Here is a 23,071-nt window from a genome sequence, read left to right as displayed (position 1 = left end):
TAAAAAATAATGATGAATAGTGGCACATTTCTTGTAAAGAATGCCCATGGTAACAGGAGAAATACTAACATTGATTATAAACGCTGAAAGGAAAGAGATATCAACAGCAATAATAACACAGAGTTTCGTAGTAAAGCTTTTAATAATAAATCGACTTAAACCAATACCCTATCTCAATACTCTCTACCTTTTTTATACAAAGGAAAATTATCCATAAGGCAAGCACGAGCATAATAAAGACAAAACTAGATGATTCTCTTGTCCATAGCTCATATGAAATTAATACCAGGTTTAAGCTTGCTCAATGCAGCACAATCTTTTACAAACAAATTACTTTAATAATAGAAAAGCATCTAAATAATGAATTAGGACTCAAAAACACAATTGTATATTTTTTATGTTATAAAATACCGTTAAAAATAGGATTAAAAAATGTTTAGCATTTTTTATTAATCATACATTTGTCTATGCTATTTTGAAACGAAATTACATAACAGAACAAATGTCATATAAGCATTAAAGTGCCAAATTGTTCTTATTTGCTCTACTGCAAAAAAAAAAAAAAAAAAAAAAAAAAAAAAAAAAAAAAAGGCTGAATAAAATAAGAATAATAAAACTGCCAGAAATGAATAGCATAGGCATCTCAACCAATATTTAGAAGTATACATAAGCTTATCATGTAAAAATTTCAACACACATTCATTCAGTAAGCAGAAAAGAAATAATAGTCAACCAAATGCAAAACACATGTTGCTATCGTCGGCATTTTATCAATACTAAATTATTATATATAACAATATGCGTCCAAATTTTTTAAAAATTTTCTCAACGTCATGATTTATAGAGTAGCAACAGTGTGTTTCTTAAAAAGCATTGTAGTTGAATAATGAAAATGGAGAAGGGTTATACAAGGTTTCAAAATATGTGCTTTGTCATGAATTGTTTCATATACATATATGTGAACCCCTTTTCCTTGTTCACACAATAAAGACAGTAAAATTCAAAACTATATTAATATTGCTATTTTTCTTGGCCATTTTACATGAGCCAGCTTTTTAAAGCCCAAACAAGTTCGTCTTTTAGTTAATTACTATAAAATAGACTGAATAAGTACTTTGGTAGCTTTTATGTTGATAGATTAAAGGACAAAAAAGAAAATCTGCTTCAAGATTCCGTGGATTTCTTTATTGTATTTTGTGAGATAGGAAATGTAAAAAAAAAAAAAAAAAAAAAAAAAAAAAAAAAAAAAAAAAAAAAAAAAAAAAAACTCCTTTTGTAAATTAACACTTGCCATTAAAAGACGATAAGGATACATAGACAAGGAGAACCAAGTGCGTATTGTGCTCATGTCACAAGATACTTCAATCCCAATTGTCAGTATCATTTCTATGAACAAAGAAACAGAAACTAAATACAATGATCCAATGGAAATACAATATGATAGGTCTTCCAAATATAGAACGTGCAAGCGAACCTTTAAAGCGTCGATCCCAACCCAAAATCCAAGCCAAAAGAAGTCCGGATTATTCTGCATCTCAAGACAAACAAATTATGATCAAGCCCTTTAAAATAGAATATATAAATACATACAAAGAACATCGTTTAATAAAGGTCATTTTTCTTTCTTCTAAAAAGGATCCTAGTATTTCAGATCTATTTTGGGACTACCAATTTTATAAGAAGGCTTACACAATCAAATATCAATTGTCGATCCCACATAATCTTTGAGGTAATTATCGCTAATTTATCGCATTTTTACAAATTTCATAGCATAATTTATATATGAAAGCAGCATTACTTTTTAAAAATAGCATATCATAATCTACAAAAGAAAGCTTCATAAAAAGAGGCATTCATTTACTAACCACCAAAAGACAAAGCTGAGCAAAATTTTTGACAAGTTGAAGAATTGATAGATCACTATCAATGTTTTAGCTTATATTTTTTTAATTTAACAATCTCTTTGTCTATAAAAATTCGTTGGAATAATTGAGAAATACATTGCAGTCTCATTATGTCTTTTAGGCTTTGCATATGGAGATTTTTTTTTTTTTTTTTTTTTTTTTTACATCTCCATTTCGAAAGGAACGATCTTGCATATTGTTTCGGGACCAGAAAGGATGCGTTTAGTCATTGATATTATAGGAATTAATAAGTATTTATATTGGTCAATTTCAGTTTTGTAACTGATAAATTCTAATATAGTTTCTGTAAAGATATTTATTTGGGATATTATTGCGTTAATAAAAGACGTCTTTTCTATATTGAGATTAATTATGGAATGAAATGACAAAGATAGCTTTTGAAAATTTCTGGGTAGACTTAAGAATTACTTGAATAACTCATAGCAGTAGAAAATTGCAAAACTATATGGTTTTTGTTTGTTTGAAAACTTGGATAGATTTAACTTTTTGTAATATTTATGAAGAAAAATACTATACACAGCTTGGTTAAGGTAAAACAGACAAGAATCATTACTCATAACTGCAAATTAGCAAGTTTTTATACGTTTCTTGTATTGTCCTTTAAACAGAAAAACAATTCGTTACTCCCCTTTTCTGTTTTCTGACGAATCATAAAGAAAGAATGGAATCGAGTGTTTTGAAAAGCACAAAATAATAGGTAAAAGCAATGATTTTCTAAAAATCTATAATACGTAGAAGCTTACAAAGAGCATAATTTTGTATGTAAAACAAAGGTTTTTTTTTTTTTTTTTTTTTTTTTTTTTTTTTTTTGCTTTGGTAAATTTCATGAAGACATTTCAAAATAAATAAATTGTATTATTTCTATTACATGTAAAAAATCATAGATTTAATAGACTTTACGATAAAAAAGTACTTGCAAGGTTTGTTATTAGTTGTTCATAGCGCCTATCTTAGTTTTAGCAAAATGCAACGATATACTTTTTATCGTTATGAATATCCACGCATGTCTAACCATTTTCAGTAAGCCTGCTTCCCTTATCGTTGCAACCTGATGAATAAAATTAATTTAACACGTCCATGTTTGTTATATAGCCCAGCCAAATGTATCCTATTGATGATTTCCAAAAGGAAAACAGTCTAAGGTAAACACATGGCGTTTACAGTACTTGCACTTGTCAGCTGCCGCAAGAGAAGCGCTCTCGCAATCAGAGGTATTAAAAAACTTATAGTAAAGCAAAGATATGAAGGAGCTTCATAAAGAAGTAAACGCGATGTCATATGTATACAAAATAGATCGTATTTATTATAGTAATTCGTCTTCATCAGATTTATAAACAATTCTTCGATAGTTCAGACTTGATTATTTACATGCAGCAGTTTGGTCTGCGGCATTCACTACCACATGGGTTGTCCTTGGGAGCAGGGCTAGCAGTAGCAAGGGTTGAGAGAACAGCGATAACGGCGACAATGATGATTTGAAACTTCATACTAAAGTATTTGAATTAATATTAAGTTAGTCTTCCTTTTTTTTGCCCCTTTTTATATCAAAATTTGATCACAGATGAAGGACAATGCGACAATCCAAAAAAATAAAGCTTGTGTTTCTAGATCATAGCTTATAGAATGATATTAGCTTGTTACATGGTACATGGGTATGATCAATCATACATTTAATGGAATGACAAAGAAAAATAATGTGATAACTTTATATTAAATACCAAAAACATAGCTTTGACGCGTCTAAATTATATTGCTATGTGTAATGTCGTGACTTAAAGCGAAGACATGAACATATACATCTTTGCTAATACACATTGCGAATAACACTTTCTAGAAAATGCTTGAATACTTTACGATATACTATTTTGAGACAAAAATACCTATTCTAGTAAATGACATATAAAGACGCATACGGAGGTCCGCTTGTAACCGTTGAAGCATGGGAAAACAGATATTATAGCGTAATAGGCAAACTACGAGAAATGCAAAGCAAAATGAAATAAATCTACTCAAAAAGAAGGTTGTAATGGTTTTTCGGAACGTAATTTCAATGCCAATAGCTAACACGTTTGTTCGGGTATATGAAAAAATCAATGTAAAGCATAATGCTAAGCGTCAGGATTATTATAAAATTTAAATTAGAAATAATTGATTAGTTACACATAATGATAAACTCTTGGTGTTGGAACCTTATTTTTATGTGGTAATTGTAACATTACGAATGATGTTTATGTTAGCTTTGTAAAACATAGCTAAAATGAAATGCTTCAAATGACTTTGAGCAAATCACTTCACGCATGTTTTTTTTTAAAAGAAAAAAGGAGGCTTTATGATTGATTGTAAAAAAAAAGTTAATAGATAAAAGTGCGAACTAAAAAAAAGTATTGTGATAATGACGACTTGAGATCCAGCTCCTATCTTCTTGGATGAGTCGGGTAAGGACTAGTGTTGTGAGAATACGGAGTATCAGGGCGAGAAGATTGGCTAAATTGGTAATAGAGTAAGTCGATCATTTATGCTTGCTTTGCTTTTTTTTTCTGAAAGTGAGAAAAACTGAGAGTATTTCAAGTATAATATTTTCTATTGCCAGTGCAAGCGAAAAAGATTTTACAAGTTTTATTGATCTATGATAGTGATGGATGCCTTCTTCAGTAAGTAAATAAACTAGATACAAAGTAGTACTACAATAACATTTTCTGATCATAAGGACAATTATACAAAAATAAAAAAGATCCTTGCGAATTACGGAATACACAAAAACTGGCATAACCTAACGTTATTAGTTGACTTGTTTTCAGGTGGTACCTTGGCATTTTAAAATATTCGAGCAGCATTGTAGTTAAAATGCCTTATAATAAAAATCATGAAATTAGTAGCTTAAGGAGTTGTACGATACATGTCTTGGATATACATTAAGCTGTATATGATACATTCAAATAATAGAATAGAAAAAAAGGGCTTGTAGCAACCTAAATATTGACAGCGAATTTTTTTTTAATTTTACTTTATTTTATTTTACAAATGAGCACATTGTACTTTTAGTCGAGAGATTTAATAAAGACAAACCAATTTGCTTTTACCATTTTTCTTATACTATTTATTTCAACAAAAACGATTATTTGATTTTGAAATCAAAAAAGATACTTGCAATTTGCTCATCTCAAATACTGTATCAGCACATTTGCTATTCTATTCTCTCTAATGTACGCTCTAAAATTCATTATGACTATTACTATCAGCATAAGAGATGTCAAATAAACAAAATCTGATGAATAAAAGGGCTTTAGCATAATCATTAGCATATATTTTGTTGAGCTTAAACAAAAAACATCATGAGTTGCATAATACTAACTGAGAGGAAATATCAATGAAAGTAGCATAATTTACATAAACAAAATATTATTGGCAAAGCAGAGAATTTTATAATAAAAAAAAGGGTCCAGAGTACGCATAGTAAATAATTTGACCATGTTAAATCGATGATCAAGAAAAAAAAAGAGAGGAGCAACGTTAAGCAAATAGAATTTAATACGATATCTTTATCAAGTAAAGAAATAGAAGAGAAGAGTAATTTTATTTATACAATTAAACTTCATTGAAAAACTTTGGCATTTGTTTCCCTGCTCTACTGCTCCGTATTGCTGGTAATGATGAAGGACGATTAGGGACTGGTTCAGATGGTTCACGTTTACAATCCATTTTCTTGACTTTATGAAAAATGAGATATTAAGAAATATTCAGTATATTTATACAAGTTCCAGTTTATTGTCAATGGTGATTTTCTTGATAAATATTATGTGATATAGAAATAAAGAAAGTGGGCGTGCCATTGATTTGAGCTTGTAAAAGAAATAAGGAACCCATCTTGTAGTTTCATATAGTTTACAAAGCTATCAAATATAAAATATGTTTTGTTTTGTACTGTTTGTGATGGAAAATGTTTTTTATTATTTTATAAATGTTGTCAGCACGAGCTCTAAGCATGATAAAATGCAATGATCCTTTATTGAATTTCAAGAAAAGGTTTTCTTCATTCAACAAAGACACAATGAAAAGTGCGTTCTTTGTTTCAATTTATAAAACTTGATGTTGACATGCTTTTCATTACAATTGACAACATTTTAGAATTTGTATAAATACTTCTTGACTCAAACATCAGTCTCTTTATCAAGAAATCATGATAAACGAACCTTACAGACCACCCAAACCCAAGCCTGTACCTTGCCCACCTGAAAGACAATGAATCATACATATCAAGTTACTACTCTCTCGGTTGGATTGTCGATTTTTTTTAAAATACGTTTTAATCATTAAATAAAGTGTCTTGCAGCCCAAATCTTTAGTAAAGCATTATTCTTATTTATTATGAGTGACGTTAATCTGATAATAATAATTTACTCAATGTATTCATACAATAAACCTCAATAATTACAAAACATTGTACGATCATAAGGATCAGGAAAGATTTTTACTATTTACAACAGAGAGCATCAGGTATATGTCGGAGTATAAACAGTAACAAAGCCCGTCGAATAAGGGGGATATGTGACAGAAGTGTGTTTCAAGATTCTTATTTTTCTTTCGTCCTTAATTAAAGTCAAAATGGCAAGTGCTCTTATATTTAACGAGAATGAGGGGTATGTTGATGGTATCTTGAGAGGCTACTACTCTGGTATTTTGAACTCCTCACAGTATTTAAACTTTACGCAATGTGAAACTCTTGAAGGTAAAATGAAACAAAATACAAATAAAAACAAGTCTAATTATTGAATACTGTCTTTCTCTATAAAGATCTTCGTCTTCAACTGGGAGCTACTGACTATGGTTCACTCTTACAAAACGAACCTTCCCCCATTGCTACCTCTACCATCAGCGAGAAATTAACTCAAAGTCTCGTTGACGAGTTTCAATATATTCGTAGTAACGCTGTTCAACCTTTATCAAAGTTTTTGGATTATATCACGTAAGCTTTTTACTTTTCCATCAGACTATAGAAAACTTACTATAAAGACAGATACCAATATATGATTGATAATGTCATTTTGATTATTACGGGTACACTTCATGAACGTGATACTCATGAATTACTTGAACGATGCCATCCTCTTGGTGTATTTGATACTATGCCTGCTTTATGTGTTGCTACTACTGTTGCCGAGTTATATAACACTGTTCTTGTTGAAACTCCTTTAGGTACAATGAAAAGCGGTTCTTTGTTTCCGAAATCGTTCTTTACTGACACTTTTCTTTTTAAAGCCCCTTATTTTGCCAACTGTCTTAGTGCACACGATTTGGATGAACTCAACATTGAAATTATCAGAAACACGCTTTATAAAGCCTATCTCGAAGACTTTTATCAATTCTGCCAAAGTATTGGTGGACCTACAGCTGAAGTGATGGGTGACATTCTCCGTGTAAGAACATAGAGAGACTTTGGGGGTATTTGACTAAATAGCTTTTTTCTTTAGTTTGAAGCTGATCGTCGTACGATCAACATTACAATCAATTCTTTTGGTACTGAATTACCCAAAGAGGATCGTAGAAAGCTATTCCCAACAATCGGTCGCTTGTATCCTGAAGGCAATGCCCGTTTGGCTATTGCTGATGAAATTGATCAAGTTAAATCAGTTTGTGAAATATTCCACGTAAAATAATTTATGTTTGACTATTATAACGTATACTGAGCTACGTATGATTTACTAGGAATACAGATCTTTCTTTGATACCACGACCAGTAACAAGACCTTGGAAGACAGATTTTTCGAAACTGAAGTCTTCTTGAACAGACAAGCCTTCCAACAACAATTCAATTACGGTGTCTTTTATGCTTACATCAAGTTAAAGGAACAAGAGATCAGAAACATTGTTTGGATTGCTGAATGTATTTCTCAAAATCAAAAGGACAGAATTAACAGTTATATTCCCATCTTATAAACGAATGATTAAACGAGTTTTTATTTTATGTTTTTTTTTTATGATTATTATTATGAATGTATTACTATTATTACTATGGCTCATTACTATATGACAAGAAAGGAGAGGAAAGGAAAGGGTATTTTATAAATTATTTGACACTACTTCAGCATACATTTGTAAAGCTTTCATGATATGCATAGGATCTACTTCAATCGTTTCGCTTAATTTTTCTAATACGTTGGCAAATCGTCCCATCTTTTGTAAATAAAGTGCGGATGTAGCATTCTAAGTCAAGAAGTTTAAGTACAATCTTGTAAGCCTTCATATTATTCTTTTGTTACCTCTACTCTTGTCACACAATTTTCCATCATGACCATAAGTTCTTCATCTGTTGCTTCTTCACGAAGATGTCTATCGAGCATAGATCCAAGGCTTAAATGGGTCGCGCTGTCAACGTTGGAACCATCCAAGGAATTTTCATAAGTATATCGGCCAAGAATAGAGCTTCCTGCCATTGTTTGAGACAAGACATGACCAGATGTTAATCGTTCCAAACGGATAGCGAGATTATTCATAGCACAGACCAAGTTGGGATCAATTGTTCGAAGCGTCTTGCGTGGCATGACATCTGTCTTGGCAACTAAATAACCTGCAGAGACATCGTTCAGAGCTGATGTTTCGGGTACATTGCTGCTGTCATTCGAACTCTCGGGTGATAAGGATGTCTCAAGAGAAGGTTGTACGGCGGGTGCCATCATTTGACTTTTATCAATCTCAATACGTCCCAGAAGTTGCTTTGAGTATACCAAACTGAGCGTCTCGGGTGTTTCCAGGCCCTTGAGGCGTCTTTCACCGAGTTCGACCACGTGAAAACCAAGCTTTTTGAGTTGTAGTAAATCACGACTGACAGGGAACGAACCTTCGTCACCATCCAAGCTTTCACTGAATTCTGCGTCTTCGTTAAACATGCTGGGGAAGTTACGCAAGGCAGCGATGACATCCGACGACACACAGATCTGTCCACCATCAGCCGCGTTACAGATTCGACTGGCCTTGTTGACGACCGGACCAAAGTAATCCATACGCTGCGTGATCGGATTACGCTCAGAAACCGGTGTACCCCAGTGAATGCCCATGCGTACCGACAGACCCTTATAGATCATGACGCCATCCTTTTCAATCTCTCGACCTTCTTCTGTATCAATGATACCAGCTGGCCAATCTGCTTCCAACAGTTGCAATTGAACAGTGAAACACCACAATAAGGCGGCAGTAATATTTTTAAAACAGACCATGAATGCATCTCCTTCTGTCTTTACTTCATAACCACCTGCACTTCGCAGCGTTCGACGCATGATGGCATCGTGGATCTTGATGGCCGCACGCATATTCTCTGGCTGCGTTTCCCAGAATTGAGTAGAGCTTTTGATGTCTGTAAAGACTAAAGCCAGCTGACTTACAGGAGGTGCTACCTCTCTTTCCAGACGTGCTAATGTCTATGGGTTCATGTATAAGTGAGTTTGTGAGTGAAATATAAAAAAAAAAGACTTACAGAGTCACCAGGGATTTCTTCTTTTCCTCTTCGTTTGCTACTCTTCACCAACAATCCATCCTCCGTCACACCATCCGGTCCAGCTCTTCCGGCACCCAAATTATTCTTTCTCAACCGCTTTTCACGTTTATCAAACAAATCACCTACGCCAATGACCATGACCATCAGATTATCATTCGCACCATAAGTAATAGCAAAATCACGCAACTTTTGTGCTGCGGCCATCAAGTCGTCCTTTTCTGTACGTGCAATGTCCACCGCGGTTTGATAGGTCATCTTGTCCCAAAGTCCTCTGGTGGCCATGATCACAAACTCGTCATTCTCGGATAGATCGATCGTCGACACAAACGGGTTACAGTTCACGACAGGCACGAGATCAAAGTGACCAAAGCTTCTGGACACATTCAGTTCATTGTTGAGCAGACCCGAATTGGACACATGTCCACCCGCGGCGCGAATACGAGAGACCTCGCTCGGGTTGAGCGGAATGTGCTTTTGGGTGATTTCAGAGGCCTGGCCGTTATTACGAGAGATCACCGCCAGAGAATCACCGACGTTGGCCACATAGAGTTTTGTGCCCGACACATAACACATCACGGCCGACGCACCCGAGTCCTTGTCGATCATGGGGGATGTGCCCAGGGATTGCTCAAGGCTCAAAAAGGTCCGTCGGACGGCAGAGACGATGGTGTCCTCGCTCATGACACGACTCAGTTCTTTCGTAAAGTGCGTCGTCAGCATGTCGTTCAGCTTCTTTGTGAGTTGACAGCCTGCGATGGGATGCTTGGATCCATCAAAGAGCGCAAAGATGCATTCATCTTCCTTGGATCGGAATCGAGGCATGACGAGATCCCAAGTCGAGAGGTGGTCGGAGGGACCTAGCCAGTCTGCGACACCATAAGACATGCTGTTGACCTCGGATGGTGACGTACGAACACGACGGTCATGAAATTCTTCAGGAATAGAGACACCCAAGATGGTGATATCCATCAAACCCAACATACGAAGTCGTGTCAAGGCACTGAAATCAGAAAGATCCTTTTCTTTCGGATTGCTGGGATCTGGATGTGTCTTTTGGATCTCCAATCGTTTGTTACCAGACAGATTGAGATACTTTAAACTTAAATTCCAATTCCTTTTTTTTTACATGACACAATCAGTCTCTTTCTCTTTTTCTACTTGTAGAAACACGTTCTTTTTTTTTTCTTTCTTACCAGTTCCAATCGTATGGCCAATTGGCAATATTGTATTTCAACACGTTATTTCCAACATCCAAAACCAACAACTTTCGCAACTTTCCGATTTCAGCAGGCAAGGTCTGGAGTTTATTACCATTGACGGCCAGGACACGAAGATACTGAAGCTTTTCGATATCATCTGCAGGTAAAGAGGTCAAGTGATTACCAGAGAGGTAGAGTTCATAGATCAGCTTGTGACACAGCCCACCGGGTGGTACCTCATACAGATCGTTGAAGGACAGGTTGAGCGTTCTCAATTCGGAAAAGAGCGAGAGAGGAGGCCAGATATCGTCCGTCAATCGATTGTCGCCGAGGAAAAGGAATTGCAAAGAGAGCGAGAGAGGTGGGGGATGGTTGCGTGGGCTCTCAAAGAAACTGGGAGGATTGAAGTTGAAGGAGTTGGAGGACTCGAGCGGGGTTTGGGGCGTGGTTTTGACAGAGGAGGAAGAGTCGAGGCGTTTGATGGAGCCCTGACCGGCATTGAGCGAGGTGGTCGGAAGCATGTTCAGCACACTGTTTCCTCCTTTGCTGTTATCTTCTGGATGAAGGATGGTCTTGGGCGGCGCATTGGCTGGTGAGAACGGTTCGGGAAAGGAATCGAGGAGGTTGGAGGAACAGTTGAGGGTCTGGAGAGAGGCACAGAGCCAGATCTCTTTGGGTAACGATTTCAAATTGTTCTTTTGGGCGTCCAAGGTTTTGAGTTCTGAAAGTTTACCGATCTCGCCAGGCAAGTTCTCGAGGTAGTTGTTCTGGATCGATAGATTGACTAGCTTTTGAAGCGCACCGATACTTGACGGAAGCATGCTCAGTGTGTTGCTGTCCAGCACCAGACGCTCGAGACCCAACGTGTTGTTGAACAGATTTTCAGGTAAGCTGGACAGTTTACAGTTTGAAAGGTTCAGTTCAGTCAGACAGTGTCCTCCGGTGGCACTGGTCAAGTTAAACTGGGTAAGATGGTTCTTGTACATTTTGAGTTGCTTGAGGTTCTTGATTTCAAAATTAATGATACTTGTCGAATTATAATCTACTAAAAGGATCTCGAGCTTGGACAAATGTGGCACAACATCCAGATCCGTAATGAGGTTTTGACGAATATCCAATTCTCGCAACTTGGTCAGGTTCATCAAGGTCGGGGGCAATCCGCCCGTGATTCGGTTGGCAATCGCAAAGAGTCCAATCAGGTTTGTTAACTGGCCAATTTCATCAGGAAAGCTTTGAATCTTGTTAAAACTGATGTCGAGATAGGCTAAAGAAGTGATCTCACAGACAACAAGAGGAAACTTTGTGAACGAATTGTTGGAAATGAATAGAGAGGTGAGGTGTTGAAAGCAGGTTGCAAAGGAGTCTGGTATAGATTCAAGTCGATTGTTGATCGCACGCAAAGTACGGAGTTGGGATAATTTGTTGAGCTTGGCATGATCCAAATCTCGCAATCGGTTGCCAGAAATGTTCAAATGTTCAAGCGAGGCTAAACATTGAGTGGAAGGAGGCAAGACTGGATATTCATTGTTGGCTAGCCAGAGTTGCTTTAACCCTGTACACATTTGGATGAAATCTAAGGGTACTTCTATATGCAAATTTTTGGAAATATCAAGAGAAACGATGGAATAAGCATACTTGTATAAATAGATTGGTATAGTTGCTAATGAACGCGATTGAAGGTCTACATGTTGACCAAATTCTTTGTCTTCTAATGGTAATGGTTGTGTTATGATGGGCATCAACTGGAACCTAATCAGATAACTAATATCATCTATCTTGTCATCATCTGTATAACCCATTTGTTCCTGAAGCATCTTTTGGATCTGTACCGGACGCTCACTAAATCCCAGTATACGCTCTACATGAAAAAGCGTATAAGAAACAATCCTTCTTTTTTTTTTTTTTTCATTCCTTCTTACCATTATTATATCTCTTCATCACCAAATTATATTTTTTCATGTCTGGCATAAAGAATTTATTTGCCAATTTCTTCAAGATGTCAAGTGTTGTTGTATTCAAAGGTACATGAAGTGTATTATACGTTTGATCCGGTCGATAGATTTTGATATTAGCCTAAAGATGTCATATAAGTATAAAATGTCTAGTTTAAAGTGTTACTTGCATTCTTTTTTGGAATATCCCACTTTTCTTGGACGCTTATCTGATAGTCTTCAAAATCAGTTTGATCTTCGTCCAAAGCTAAATTGGCTGCAATAGAAGCAGGCTGAACACCCCAACTATCAGGTGGTGCCCAAGATTCAAAATCAAATCCCTACAAGACAGAATATCAATTTCCCCCTCTCTTTTTTTAAATGTTTTAATAATTACATTGTCCATTGCTAATTGTGGAGCGGGAGAAAATGTCTTGTAATATTCAGGGTTAACAATACCATCCATTGTATCAAAATTTTGATCCACTAAAGAGGTGAAATGAGTACATACATGATAACATAACGTTTTACTTTTCTACTTACACTTTAAATGAAGTAGATGTTCCTAAATATGAAAATACGCATATTAAACACGAGCTCTCTTTCTTTTCCTTTTTCTATTTTACCTTTTCATAATCTATTCTTCCCCTTCTACTTTCAGATCTCTTTCGTTCATCTTTTTGCTGTAAATAATAATTTCTTTGTATATCATAGGCTGAAGAAACGTCTGGTATATTTTTATTATCAGCATCATTTGATCTTTTACGTTGTGCTGGGACAATGGTATTAGTAAGAGTAGCAGATGATCCAGTTCCAGTGGTTAAATTAGTCATAATAGATGCTGCTGAAGAGGACGTAGCATTATTATCTAATAAACAGTACATGAGCTATCATCCTCATCCCCCCTCAATCGATTCATACTCACTCTTCTTTTTACCAAGCCTAAAAAAGTGTCTTTTCTTTGGTGCTTGTTCTGTATGGGCATGGTTAGTTTAAACTCCGTTCAGGGCCAAAAAATGATCTTTTTGCTTCTACCTTCTAGCTTGAGCCCACTGCGTTCGATCGAATTGCTCCTTCTGACAGTGACATTATCATCATTTGTACCAATCTGTCTCCCTCCTCTCGGAAATGGTATCGGATTTGCCCTGACACCCCGAACAGAGGGTATAGGGCTTGCTCGTGTGGATGCTGAGGCTGTCGGTTTCGGTTTTGGATTCTTTGTGACGGTCGTCTGTCCGTCCAGTGAACGTCTTCGGGGCATGTTTGATTCTTCTTTGATATGATGAGATGTTGTAGAGTGATAAGGAGTAGTCACTGAGATAGAGATTGCGCCAGTAGACGAATTACGACCGTGACGCGAGGAAGATGGTCCAGTTGATGGCTGTGGTGGAACAGGTGATCCAGCTAATATAATCATAAGCACACACACACACCTATTTTCAAGCAAGCAGTGCTATTTTCTTACCTCGGGATGATTCAGATGAATGATGACCAAAGACTCGGTTAAAAAAAGAATCAGCATGTTGTGGGTTATTATTGCTGTTATTAGGAAATGAGTTGGATACCGTTTGAGTCTCTTTTCTTTTTCCACTGTTATTATTTGATTGTTCCCAACTGGGTGTATGCATATGTCTAGGATATTGAATATTCATAATAAGAAAAAAGCATAATTTTTTTTTATTTTCCTGAAAAAAAAAAAAAAAAATAAAAAAAATAAAAAAAAATATTTTTAGTGTAACAAAAGCTGAACATGAGTTTTTTAATTACTCTGTTTTTTAAATTAAAATAAAAATATAACAATTTAATGCAAACAATATGATTAGCATTCTTTCTGTTATCTCTCTTTCTTGAATAGGGCATAACTTGGTATGAACATTGTGGCTAGTTCATCTACAACAGTCACCTACAATCTGAATCCCTGTTCACTTTAAGAAATTGAGCAGGTGGCCCTGTTTGTATATTTTTAGAGAAAGCTGTCTATTTCAGGCTGAGCTGTTTGACCCTCGGGTACTGCCAAATAAAATGAATCAAGGCAGTGGCTAAACCGCTGAGAGAAGGGGATTTGTGTAAAAGGACACAAGAGTAGTTGGAGCTTTGCATCTTATCTTGGTCGGGATAGAGTCTCATCACCCCTACGTTTCGTTCACTGTATCCAGACTCGTGTCATCGCTCTTTGTCAAAAGAAGATCCCCAAGCGCCTTTTCCATTCCTGCCTTTCACTATTTCTTTTTTGAATGAAAACGTAAAGTGCTTGATTCACACGGATATTCATTATTCACTGCGCATTGTTGCCAGAGTGAGTTTATGATTGTATTACATTGTGGTATGACAACTTTATGGATTAAGAGTCCTCTCATTAACACGTTTTTAATAAAGTATTCCTTATCAACTTAATTATCAATAAATTGCTTAAATACTGAATTTTCCCTTTCTTTTATTGTAACAAGCTTCAAAATGATGACAGAGGAATGAAAAAAGAGAGACTTATTTAAGCCTGTATCAAGGCTAGGCATGAATGAAGAAATAATAAAGAATGGGCCCTTTTCTGAAGCATCTAGCAAAGACGATAGAAAGAGAAGCATCCAAAAATTAAACATGAAAGAAAAATATGAATTAAACCTTATCCAGGGCAGAAACATACAATGTGTTCCAATCTCCCTCAAGAAAGAATGGATCAATTCAGTGCTAATCAGATCAAGGTCATTATTCATAGTTGACTAATGACTTTTTCGTGTCAAAGAAATTCAATCTTGGATAGAAAGTCAACATCAACTTGGGAAAATGATGTGGAATGGATCATGACCAGAGAGAAAGATAAAAAAAAGAGCATAGGCATTCAAGGGAAAATATACGGTTAAAAGGCCAACCATTGGCTTTTTAACGAATGAAAGCTTCTTGTGCAGTGAATTTTCTGGTTTAGGAAAATTATAAATCTGCAAAATTTGAACGTTCTATCAATAAAGAAATCAGAGAAATGACCTGCCAAACGACTGGACACGAGACAGTTGAAAGCAAAAAAACGTGATTGGAGCTTGAGAGGATTTGAAGAGGATGACGTCTTCTTTTGGCGAACCAGGGCTGAACACTGACGTCTGCAGACCGCTTGACTGGATCTTGCAGGGTTTTCCCAATCGTTTTTGGATAGTGAATGCTTGTTGCTGATATGTGTCTACACTACTTTCAGAAATAAATGCCGTGATTAGTGGTCGGTATCGATTGTATTTAAGGTTTGTAAACATGCGACTTTACGTTTTAACCTTGACTGGCAAACGAGCCATTGTCTACTTGGTTCTACCCAATCGAAAGCTCAATCGTTTAGGTGTACTCGACACGCTTTTCATTCTCTCTGCTGTGATTCACCGTGGGTTGAAGACCACTGACCATTCTTTTCGGATGCATTTTTCACTGACCTGGGCCACACATTTTATGTTGAAAAATAAAAGAATGAACACCAAGGTTTTCATGAAGAGAGATAAACGATCCGGATGAGGGACGAATGAATGTAAAAATAGTCTTATAGGGACCTACTGATTTATGTGTCTGAAAAAGAACTTTTTTCTGTATTCCCAGAGAGTGTATCAAAAGGAGAATTTGCCACTTGTCATTCATGACCTTTCCTTTTGAATGTGAGTGTTAAGAAGAGGATGTATAGAAATTAGAATCATTTGTTAGAATAAGGAAATGATGGGATAAGATCGCTCTAAAGATGATATCTCTCTCTCTCTCTCTCATTCACATCATGCCATTCAACACCTGGCATATCACAGCCTGTATGATGAAAACTAACTTTTCTGTTCATCCTATCCGTTTATCCCCCCTCTCATTTTCTTCAGATTAGAAACAGGCAGTGGTGCATTCATAAACCTAAATGGATGATCACACGTCAAGTCTTGTGGCGTGGTTCTATTGATTTGATGTGATTGAGACAGTTTTGATGGCTATTGAAAAAAGTCACACGTCCATTCTTCTCGTTCGATGTCTTTACTCTTTTTATTCTTTAGGACCCCTCATCCTGTTTGACGTACAGAGGAAAGAAGAGAACAGGTGAATAAAGAGAAAAAGCATTCGATTTCAAATAGCCAAGTCATATGCTTCCCATGGATCAGGTTGACGAATGATTGAATCAAGACAAAAGGAGTGGAATCAAAGAGAGAGAGAGAGAGAGAAAAGAGTCGATGAAAAGACTGGTTCGGGTAAAGGTTACTGTGAGGATAGAACAGGAGGAGGAGGGTGTAACGAGATGAATCAACCTAATAGCTGCTGACTGTCCCATAGGTCCTATCTGTCGTGTAACTAGAATCAAGCACGATGGACTCTGCGTCTGTGTTTATTGCCTGATAAAGACTTATTTCGCAACCCTCTTTCATTCTGACAACATTTTACTTTTTCATAAAAAAAAAAGGATTTGAACTCACTAAGCGAATGAATGGATTCCTAAAAATATAAGCAAATCAATTTTAATCGTTTTTTTAAAAAAAAAAAAACGTATTTTCAATGATGAAAGACAACGATAAAATAAGCAAATTCACTAAACCTTCTTTTATTCGGAGGTTATATCTTTGCAATTACTAACCTAAACAACTACAACAAAAAAAACAAAAAAATAAAAAAAAAAAAAAAGGCAAGTGGTGCGATGATGGAATTTTTTTTAATTTTTTTAATTTTTTTTTTTTTTTTGGTAATCAAGACAAAGAGGAAAAGGTCTAGAGTTTTATAACGCGTCGAATAGAATGAATTGACTCATATCTTTGCTCGTGGGAAAAGTAAAGATCAGATGATGGAATGTGATTGGGCAAAGATTAAATTGATTTTTTTTATCATTCGAGTTACACGAAAAACAAGTAAAAATTTCCACTTGCAAAAGAAAGGGAAAATTTTCTCTTCTTTTTTTTTCATTTGATAAACAATGGCTTATTCTACTTTAATACTAAAAGAGCATGAATTAAAAGAAGCTCGTAAAAAGTATTTATCAAATTGTATTAAATGTCAATCACCATTTAGAGCACAATTATTTGATCGTGAAACAAATATTTGTGAAGGTTGTAAAGAGAATGATGATAAACAAAAGATACAAAAGAAAGTACATCATCAGTGGGAAGATAACATTACTTGTTCAAATTGTCAAGCAACCAATACACCACTTTGGAGAAGAGATGAAGCAGGAAATACGATATGTAATGCTTGTGGTCTTTATTATAAACTTCATCATGTTCACAGACCACGAACGATGATGAATAGTGTCATCAAAAGAAGAAAACGTTGTCCTTCAAAAAAGATTAATTTTACTGAAAAAGCAACAAATATATCATCCAGTCCAAGTAACAGCAGTAGTTGCACCGATGAAGAACTTGAATCAGAATCAACCCTAAAGAAAGTGATGATCTCCTCTTTAACCCTTCCACCCGTTTATAATTCAAATCTAACAAGTTTAAATTCACAAAGATCCGAGCTACAAAAACAAGTCAATCGTCTATCAAAATTACTATCAAACACAATCACAAGATTATCTGAAGTGGATGAGGCCATCCTACGTTTACAAAAACAATCAAATGAGGATCAACTGGTCGCTAATTCACTCTTATCTTTATCTAATTCATATCCTATCACTCTCATTGGTCAATCGATTAAACACGCATAAAAACAAATACCCTCCCCTTCTTTTTCTTTTAGAATAAATTGCATTACCCCCATTTTATTTGTTGCCATCCTCTGTGTTACAATTCCCTTCATCGTCTATTCAAAGACACTCTTTGCGTCTTCTTTTCATCCTGTGGCTTAGTATAAAGTCACAATCAGGGGGGCCTTTGGAGCAAAAAAAGACGCTCTTTTTTTTTTTTGATTGATTTTTTTACTTTCTTTTTCAATCAATCAGCAACAATGTATTTGATGTATTATTTAAATGACCAGGGTGAACGTGTCTACACTCTCAAGGTAAATACAATTCAACATAAACAAGCTCTTTACTGAACCACTTTATATAGAAAGTAGATCCCAAGGGTTTACCCACCAAGTCTGCTCACCCTGCTCGATTCTCTCCTGATGATAAATATTCTCGTCACCGTATTACTATTAAGAAGAGATACAACATTTTGCTTACTCAACTTCCTGCTCGTCCTTATTAAATATTTCAATACAATATATACATACATCATTGCCCCCTTCTTATTCTTTTTTTTTTGTAATATAAAAAAATAGTTGAATTAAAATATATATAAAACATGATTGATTCAAAGCTCAATTGGAGAGTGAGAGTGAGTGAGAGAGAAAAAAAAGTAGATTGTTTACTGTGAATGTTGTCTGTGGCTTTATTTTCTTTTTTTTCTTTTTTTTTTTTCTTCTTTTTTTTTCCCCCTTTTTCTATACAACAATGGCTAATTCCAAATATGAATATGTTAGACAGTTTGAATTAGCTGACAACTTATTACCAAGCACTTGGTTAGTTGTTCGAATTGACGGTCGAGGTTTTCACAGGTTGAATAAGGAGGGAAAAAAAAAAAACAAGAGAGAAACTAACGAAAGCCCACTGTAGATTCTCTCAATCGCATCAGTTTGAAAAACCCAACGACCGACGTTCAATTGACTTGATGAACCGTTGTGCGATCGAAGTCATGAAAGATATCAAAGATATCATCTTGGCTTATGGTCAATCGGACGAATACAGTTTCGTACTTCCCAAATCGACCAATCTCTATTCTCGTCGTGCTAGCAAGATATCTTCTACCATCGTCAGTTTGTTTGCATCCAACTTTGTGATGCACTGGTCTACTTATTTTAAAGAGGACAAGTTACAGTATGCTCCTTGCTTTGATTCAAGAACGATATGTTATCCTAATGACCAAGTCTTGAAAGATTACCTTAGTTGGCGACAAGCTGACTGTCACATCAACAATCTTTACAACACTACTTTTTGGACACTAGTCAAGTCAGGCATGACAGAAACAGAGGCAGAAGCAAGATTGAGAGTAAAGAGCAAGAGTGTAATCGAATGAGGTACTCATGTATTTCTATAGGGAACCTTCTCAAAGGACAAGAACGAAATCTTATTTTCAGAATTCAATATCAATTACAACAACATTGAACCCATCTATAGAAAAGGTTCCACTATCCTAAGACAGAAAACACAAGTCACTTCGGTCTCACCACGTACAGGAGAACAAGTACAAAGAATCAAGTTGCTGCCAACAGCTGTTCATGAAGATATCATCGGTCAGCAATTCTGGATGGAGCATCCTGAATTATTAGAAAAATAGAAGTCATATGTACATTTAATAAAAAAAAAAAGAGTCGATTATTTCCCTATTGATCTTTTGGCTGTACCAACATGACATGAATTAACCTAACAAAAAACAAGTCAAGTCAAAAGTACAAGTAGAGTTTAGCTATTTACCTTTGTAGCAAACCGTAAGGAACACAGGGTTTCATTAAAATGTTCTACCAAAGGAGAAACATTCACAAACATCAACGTCTTGCAGTTACCACCCAGTGAATTCCTCAACAGCCAAGTCAATTTCGAATTTCTATATGGCACATGGCTGCCTTCTTTCTTATTCACCAAAGACTGAATCACGTCCCCCAGTGAACTCAGACTTTTATTGATCGCCTGTGTTTCCTTTAGACGGTCGCCTACAGAACCAGACATCGACAGTCTTTCTGAACCAGCCAGATCAATCAAGTTGAGCAAGCCCGACGAACGTTCTCCGGTCTTTTTGTTTTCCCCCGTAAGCTGTAAGGTGAAGACGCTGTGGCTTCTTGACGATCTTTCGTTTATGTTGGTCGCACCCGTTGCTCGGTTTTGGCTTGCCCTTTTGAGCATCATCTTTACTTTGGAAGGCGAGTCCAAGATGACTGAAGAAAGACATGAGTGAACCTTATCTTTGGATCATCTATTCGTTACCTGTCTTCATGCCTGTGACTGTAGTTCTTCCACTCTTGTCATGATGAATCTCGTGCTTCACTTTGCTATAATCTGAGGGCTCTCCTAATAGATCATTGATCGATTCATTATAAATCTCTAAAAATTGACCTTCCATGGTGTATTCCCATCCAAATTGCTTTAATTGTTGTGTTACTTTGTATATTTGATGAACTGCTCTTGGAATCATGCCTATGGTCTCTTCATTGGGTTGTGGTGGACCTTGCATGGTGAATGTCTAAGGGAGAACATCAATCAACTGGCATCCATCGCCCCTTACCACCTTACCTTTCCACTGCCTGTCTGTCCATAACTACGCCCAATAATAAAAGTCAGTTGAAAAAGAAAATGAATGACATGTATTCTTTCATACTTTACGCGAATATACACACATTGTATCCATCTAAAGCGGACTGAACCAATTGTGATATCTCTTCAAAACAATCACTTTGATTACATTCTGGTGCAAACACTCTATCAAACGAAAATGTATACGTCTTGGTTGAAGTCCTTCCCAAAGTCGAGGACACTTGTTCACGTAATTCCATATGTTCAGAATCTTCACCAAAGACACGAATATCAGCCATGTTATTCTCATTGCCTAAATCATGCTTTAGATTCCCTTCTTTTGCTTCATCTCCTTTACTTACCCACAAGAGGTCTCACTCTGCAAAAGACGCGAATATTTCCCTTGAGTTCTTGTATCGTGTTGTGCAGCTTTCTTCGCGTCGTTTCTTCCTCAATCAGTTGTCTTTCAATCTCTTTTGACAAAGTGTCTTGTTCCAATAGTTCATCTGTAAACCTCTTGATCTCATTCTCTCTTTGCTCTAAAATACTTCCTGTGCTCTATCCAAAAGGAGTCAATGCCCCTCTTTTCAGTTCAAAAGCTTTCATCATGCTTACCTCAAGTTTCATTCTCAACGTCCTCAAGTCAGCATCCACATCCGAATAAGCGGCTGATATTTTTGATACCGTTGCTTTCAATGTCATATTCTCCCCTTTCTCTTCTTCCAACACTTGTATGATTTCTTCATATCTCGTTTGGTATGCCTCATACTCTTGATCCAGATGGCTCATTTTTTCACTGTATTTAGCATTCTGCTGAACAAGTTCCTGGTTTTGCACATTGAATTTCTGTCGGATACTGTTCAACTCACTGCTGTGTCTTTCTTTTGTGCTCTGTTACTTTGTTAGTTATAAGTCAAAAGGATGTTAGGGGAATTACATTGATGGTGGTTTCTAAATCGGTCACTTTTTGAAAAGCTTCTTTTAATATTGTTTCTTGATCGTGAACTGTCGTTTGTAAATCATCTTTTAGTTTCTCAAATTCAGATACTTTTATTTAAAAAAGTCAGTCTTCCTCCCTCCTTTTCTTGATTGTTTAAATAAACTTATCCATACCTTCTTTGCCAGTCTCTTCTAATTTCGATTGAAGTTCGTTCATCTTTCCCTTTGCATCCCAAAAAGGAATCTTTTTTGTCGTGGTCGTTGGAGATGTCTTTTTCTTCACGTTAGAGAAAGTAGAAGCGGTTTTACTGGAGGTACTGGTTGAACGGTGACTTGATGGACGAGATGGACTGGGCTTTTGACGTCTTGTGTCACTCCCATTGTCTGTGTTTGCCTTTCTTTTAAGTGGTCTTTCCGTTGACTTGTTCATCAGTCACCCTTTTTTATTATTCTAAAAAAGAAAGAGCGCGTTCAATTTTTTTTTCCCTGTCGTTTTAACAAAGCTGTCACGTCTATCCACTTTCAGAGTCACATGAGAAAGACCCCCCCTCCTTCTCTTATGATCACCATTGTCCATAAGAAAACAAAAAGAAAAGAAAAAAAAAAAACGGCTAGTAGGACAGATTGCAAAGGATCAAACCAAACAAAATAGCTAAAGAAAGTAAAAGATTAATACATTGAAACATGTTCTCGATTGCTTACAGTTGAAATATTGATGTTTATTCTCATTCTTGTGAACAAAATCAACAGAGTTCGAGAGACCAAAGATCGAATTGATGACAATGCTCTCATGGGATTTCAAAAGTGAGAGTGCTTTAGATTGGAGAGAAATTTTTATTTAAGAATGAACAATGGTTCCATTTTCTAAATATTCAACTAAATCAACGTCTTCGCGCCTTTTCTTCATTCTAGCTTTGATCTGCTGCCTTTCTCTTTCAAGCATGGTCAAGATAACAAACTGTTCTGATCTTTCTTGTTCGATTTCAGCAAATTTTAATTTTTGCCAGTTGGTGTGTTTACTACATTTTTTGGCTGCACTGCAGACAGTAAAAGGTTTGGCAGTAACCAATTCATGTTTACTATTCAGCAAGGTCATTTCACTATCCACATCGTGTACTTTTTCCCAAATGGTATCCGGCCAACTCAATCGAGAATCAAATCCACACATGTCTTGTTCATTTATTTTATCTGTCGCAAGTTGTAAGAAACGCAGCTTGTGTTGACATAAAGTGATCATCGCCTTCGCATACAGTCGTTCATCCTTGACCCGACTCAGTCTTGCACGGTCATCCATATCAGCAAATGAACTCAGCCTGCCTCTCGAAAGTGGGTTTTTCATTCCTGCAAGTTCAATACGTGCTCGCGCTACCTGCATACCACAACTATCG

At 36.0% G+C, this 23,071-nt stretch overlaps 7 protein-coding genes across 7 annotated transcripts in view; 4 read left to right on the top strand and 3 right to left on the bottom strand.

The window, feature by feature from the left end:
* Nucleotides 1–6,527: 6,527 nt before the first annotated feature.
* On the top strand, nucleotides 6,528–7,859 carry RO3G_07464 (ATP synthase (C/AC39) subunit; the record flags this gene model as incomplete). Its single annotated transcript, XM_067662054.1, has 6 exons — nucleotides 6,528–6,651; nucleotides 6,717–6,888; nucleotides 6,940–7,118; nucleotides 7,182–7,339; nucleotides 7,394–7,570; nucleotides 7,629–7,859. 6 exons carry the CDS (start codon nucleotides 6,528–6,530, stop codon nucleotides 7,857–7,859), a joined length of 1,041 nt encoding a protein of 346 aa, XP_067518155.1.
* Nucleotides 7,860–8,167: 308 nt separating this feature from the next.
* Nucleotides 8,168–14,196, bottom strand: RO3G_07463 (uncharacterized protein; the record flags this gene model as incomplete). The annotated part of the gene is made up of 10 exons (XM_067662053.1): nucleotides 8,168–9,337; nucleotides 9,394–10,414; nucleotides 10,608–12,471; nucleotides 12,533–12,574; nucleotides 12,732–12,885; nucleotides 12,942–13,030; nucleotides 13,088–13,109; nucleotides 13,171–13,412; nucleotides 13,580–13,948; nucleotides 14,010–14,196. 10 exons carry the CDS (start codon nucleotides 14,194–14,196, stop codon nucleotides 8,168–8,170), a joined length of 5,160 nt encoding a protein of 1,719 aa, XP_067518154.1.
* A 3,254-nt stretch (nucleotides 14,197–17,450) lies between these two features.
* RO3G_07462 (uncharacterized protein) lies at nucleotides 17,451–18,182 on the top strand (the record flags this gene model as incomplete). The annotated part of the gene is made up of 1 exon (XM_067662052.1): nucleotides 17,451–18,182. One exon carries the CDS (start codon nucleotides 17,451–17,453, stop codon nucleotides 18,180–18,182), a length of 732 nt encoding a protein of 243 aa, XP_067518153.1.
* Nucleotides 18,183–18,421: 239 nt separating this feature from the next.
* Nucleotides 18,422–18,666, top strand: RO3G_07461 (H/ACA ribonucleoprotein complex subunit 3; the record flags this gene model as incomplete). The annotated part of the gene is made up of 2 exons (XM_067662051.1): nucleotides 18,422–18,475; nucleotides 18,526–18,666. 2 exons carry the CDS (start codon nucleotides 18,422–18,424, stop codon nucleotides 18,664–18,666), a joined length of 195 nt encoding a protein of 64 aa, XP_067518152.1.
* Nucleotides 18,667–19,128: 462 nt separating this feature from the next.
* RO3G_07460 (uncharacterized protein) lies at nucleotides 19,129–19,794 on the top strand (the record flags this gene model as incomplete). Its single annotated transcript, XM_067662050.1, has 2 exons — nucleotides 19,129–19,506; nucleotides 19,555–19,794. The coding sequence occupies 2 exons, from the start codon at nucleotides 19,129–19,131 to the stop codon at nucleotides 19,792–19,794; spliced, it is 618 nt and encodes a 205-aa protein (XP_067518151.1).
* A 633-nt stretch (nucleotides 19,795–20,427) lies between these two features.
* On the bottom strand, nucleotides 20,428–22,113 carry RO3G_07459 (uncharacterized protein; the record flags this gene model as incomplete). Its single annotated transcript, XM_067662049.1, has 7 exons — nucleotides 20,428–20,694; nucleotides 20,745–20,769; nucleotides 20,952–21,057; nucleotides 21,107–21,302; nucleotides 21,360–21,569; nucleotides 21,682–21,791; nucleotides 21,858–22,113. 7 exons carry the CDS (start codon nucleotides 22,111–22,113, stop codon nucleotides 20,428–20,430), a joined length of 1,170 nt encoding a protein of 389 aa, XP_067518150.1.
* A 408-nt stretch (nucleotides 22,114–22,521) lies between these two features.
* RO3G_07458 (uncharacterized protein) overlaps nucleotides 22,522–23,071 on the bottom strand; it is a gene marked incomplete at both ends in the record, with an annotated part of 1,275 nt that continues 725 nt past the window's right edge. The window contains one exon of the mRNA XM_067662048.1: nucleotides 22,522–23,024. Coding sequence (XP_067518149.1) covers nucleotides 22,522–23,024 — 503 coding nt within the window. The remainder of the gene's footprint in view (nucleotides 23,025–23,071) is intronic.

The sequence above is a fragment of the Rhizopus delemar genome, genomic scaffold (assembly GCF_000149305.1).
Source record: "Rhizopus delemar RA 99-880 supercont3.5 genomic scaffold, whole genome shotgun sequence".
NCBI lineage: Eukaryota > Fungi > Mucoromycota > Mucoromycetes > Mucorales > Rhizopodaceae > Rhizopus > Rhizopus delemar.
Note: the sequence above shows the minus strand (reverse complement) of the source record. Positions and strands in the feature narration are given on the sequence as shown.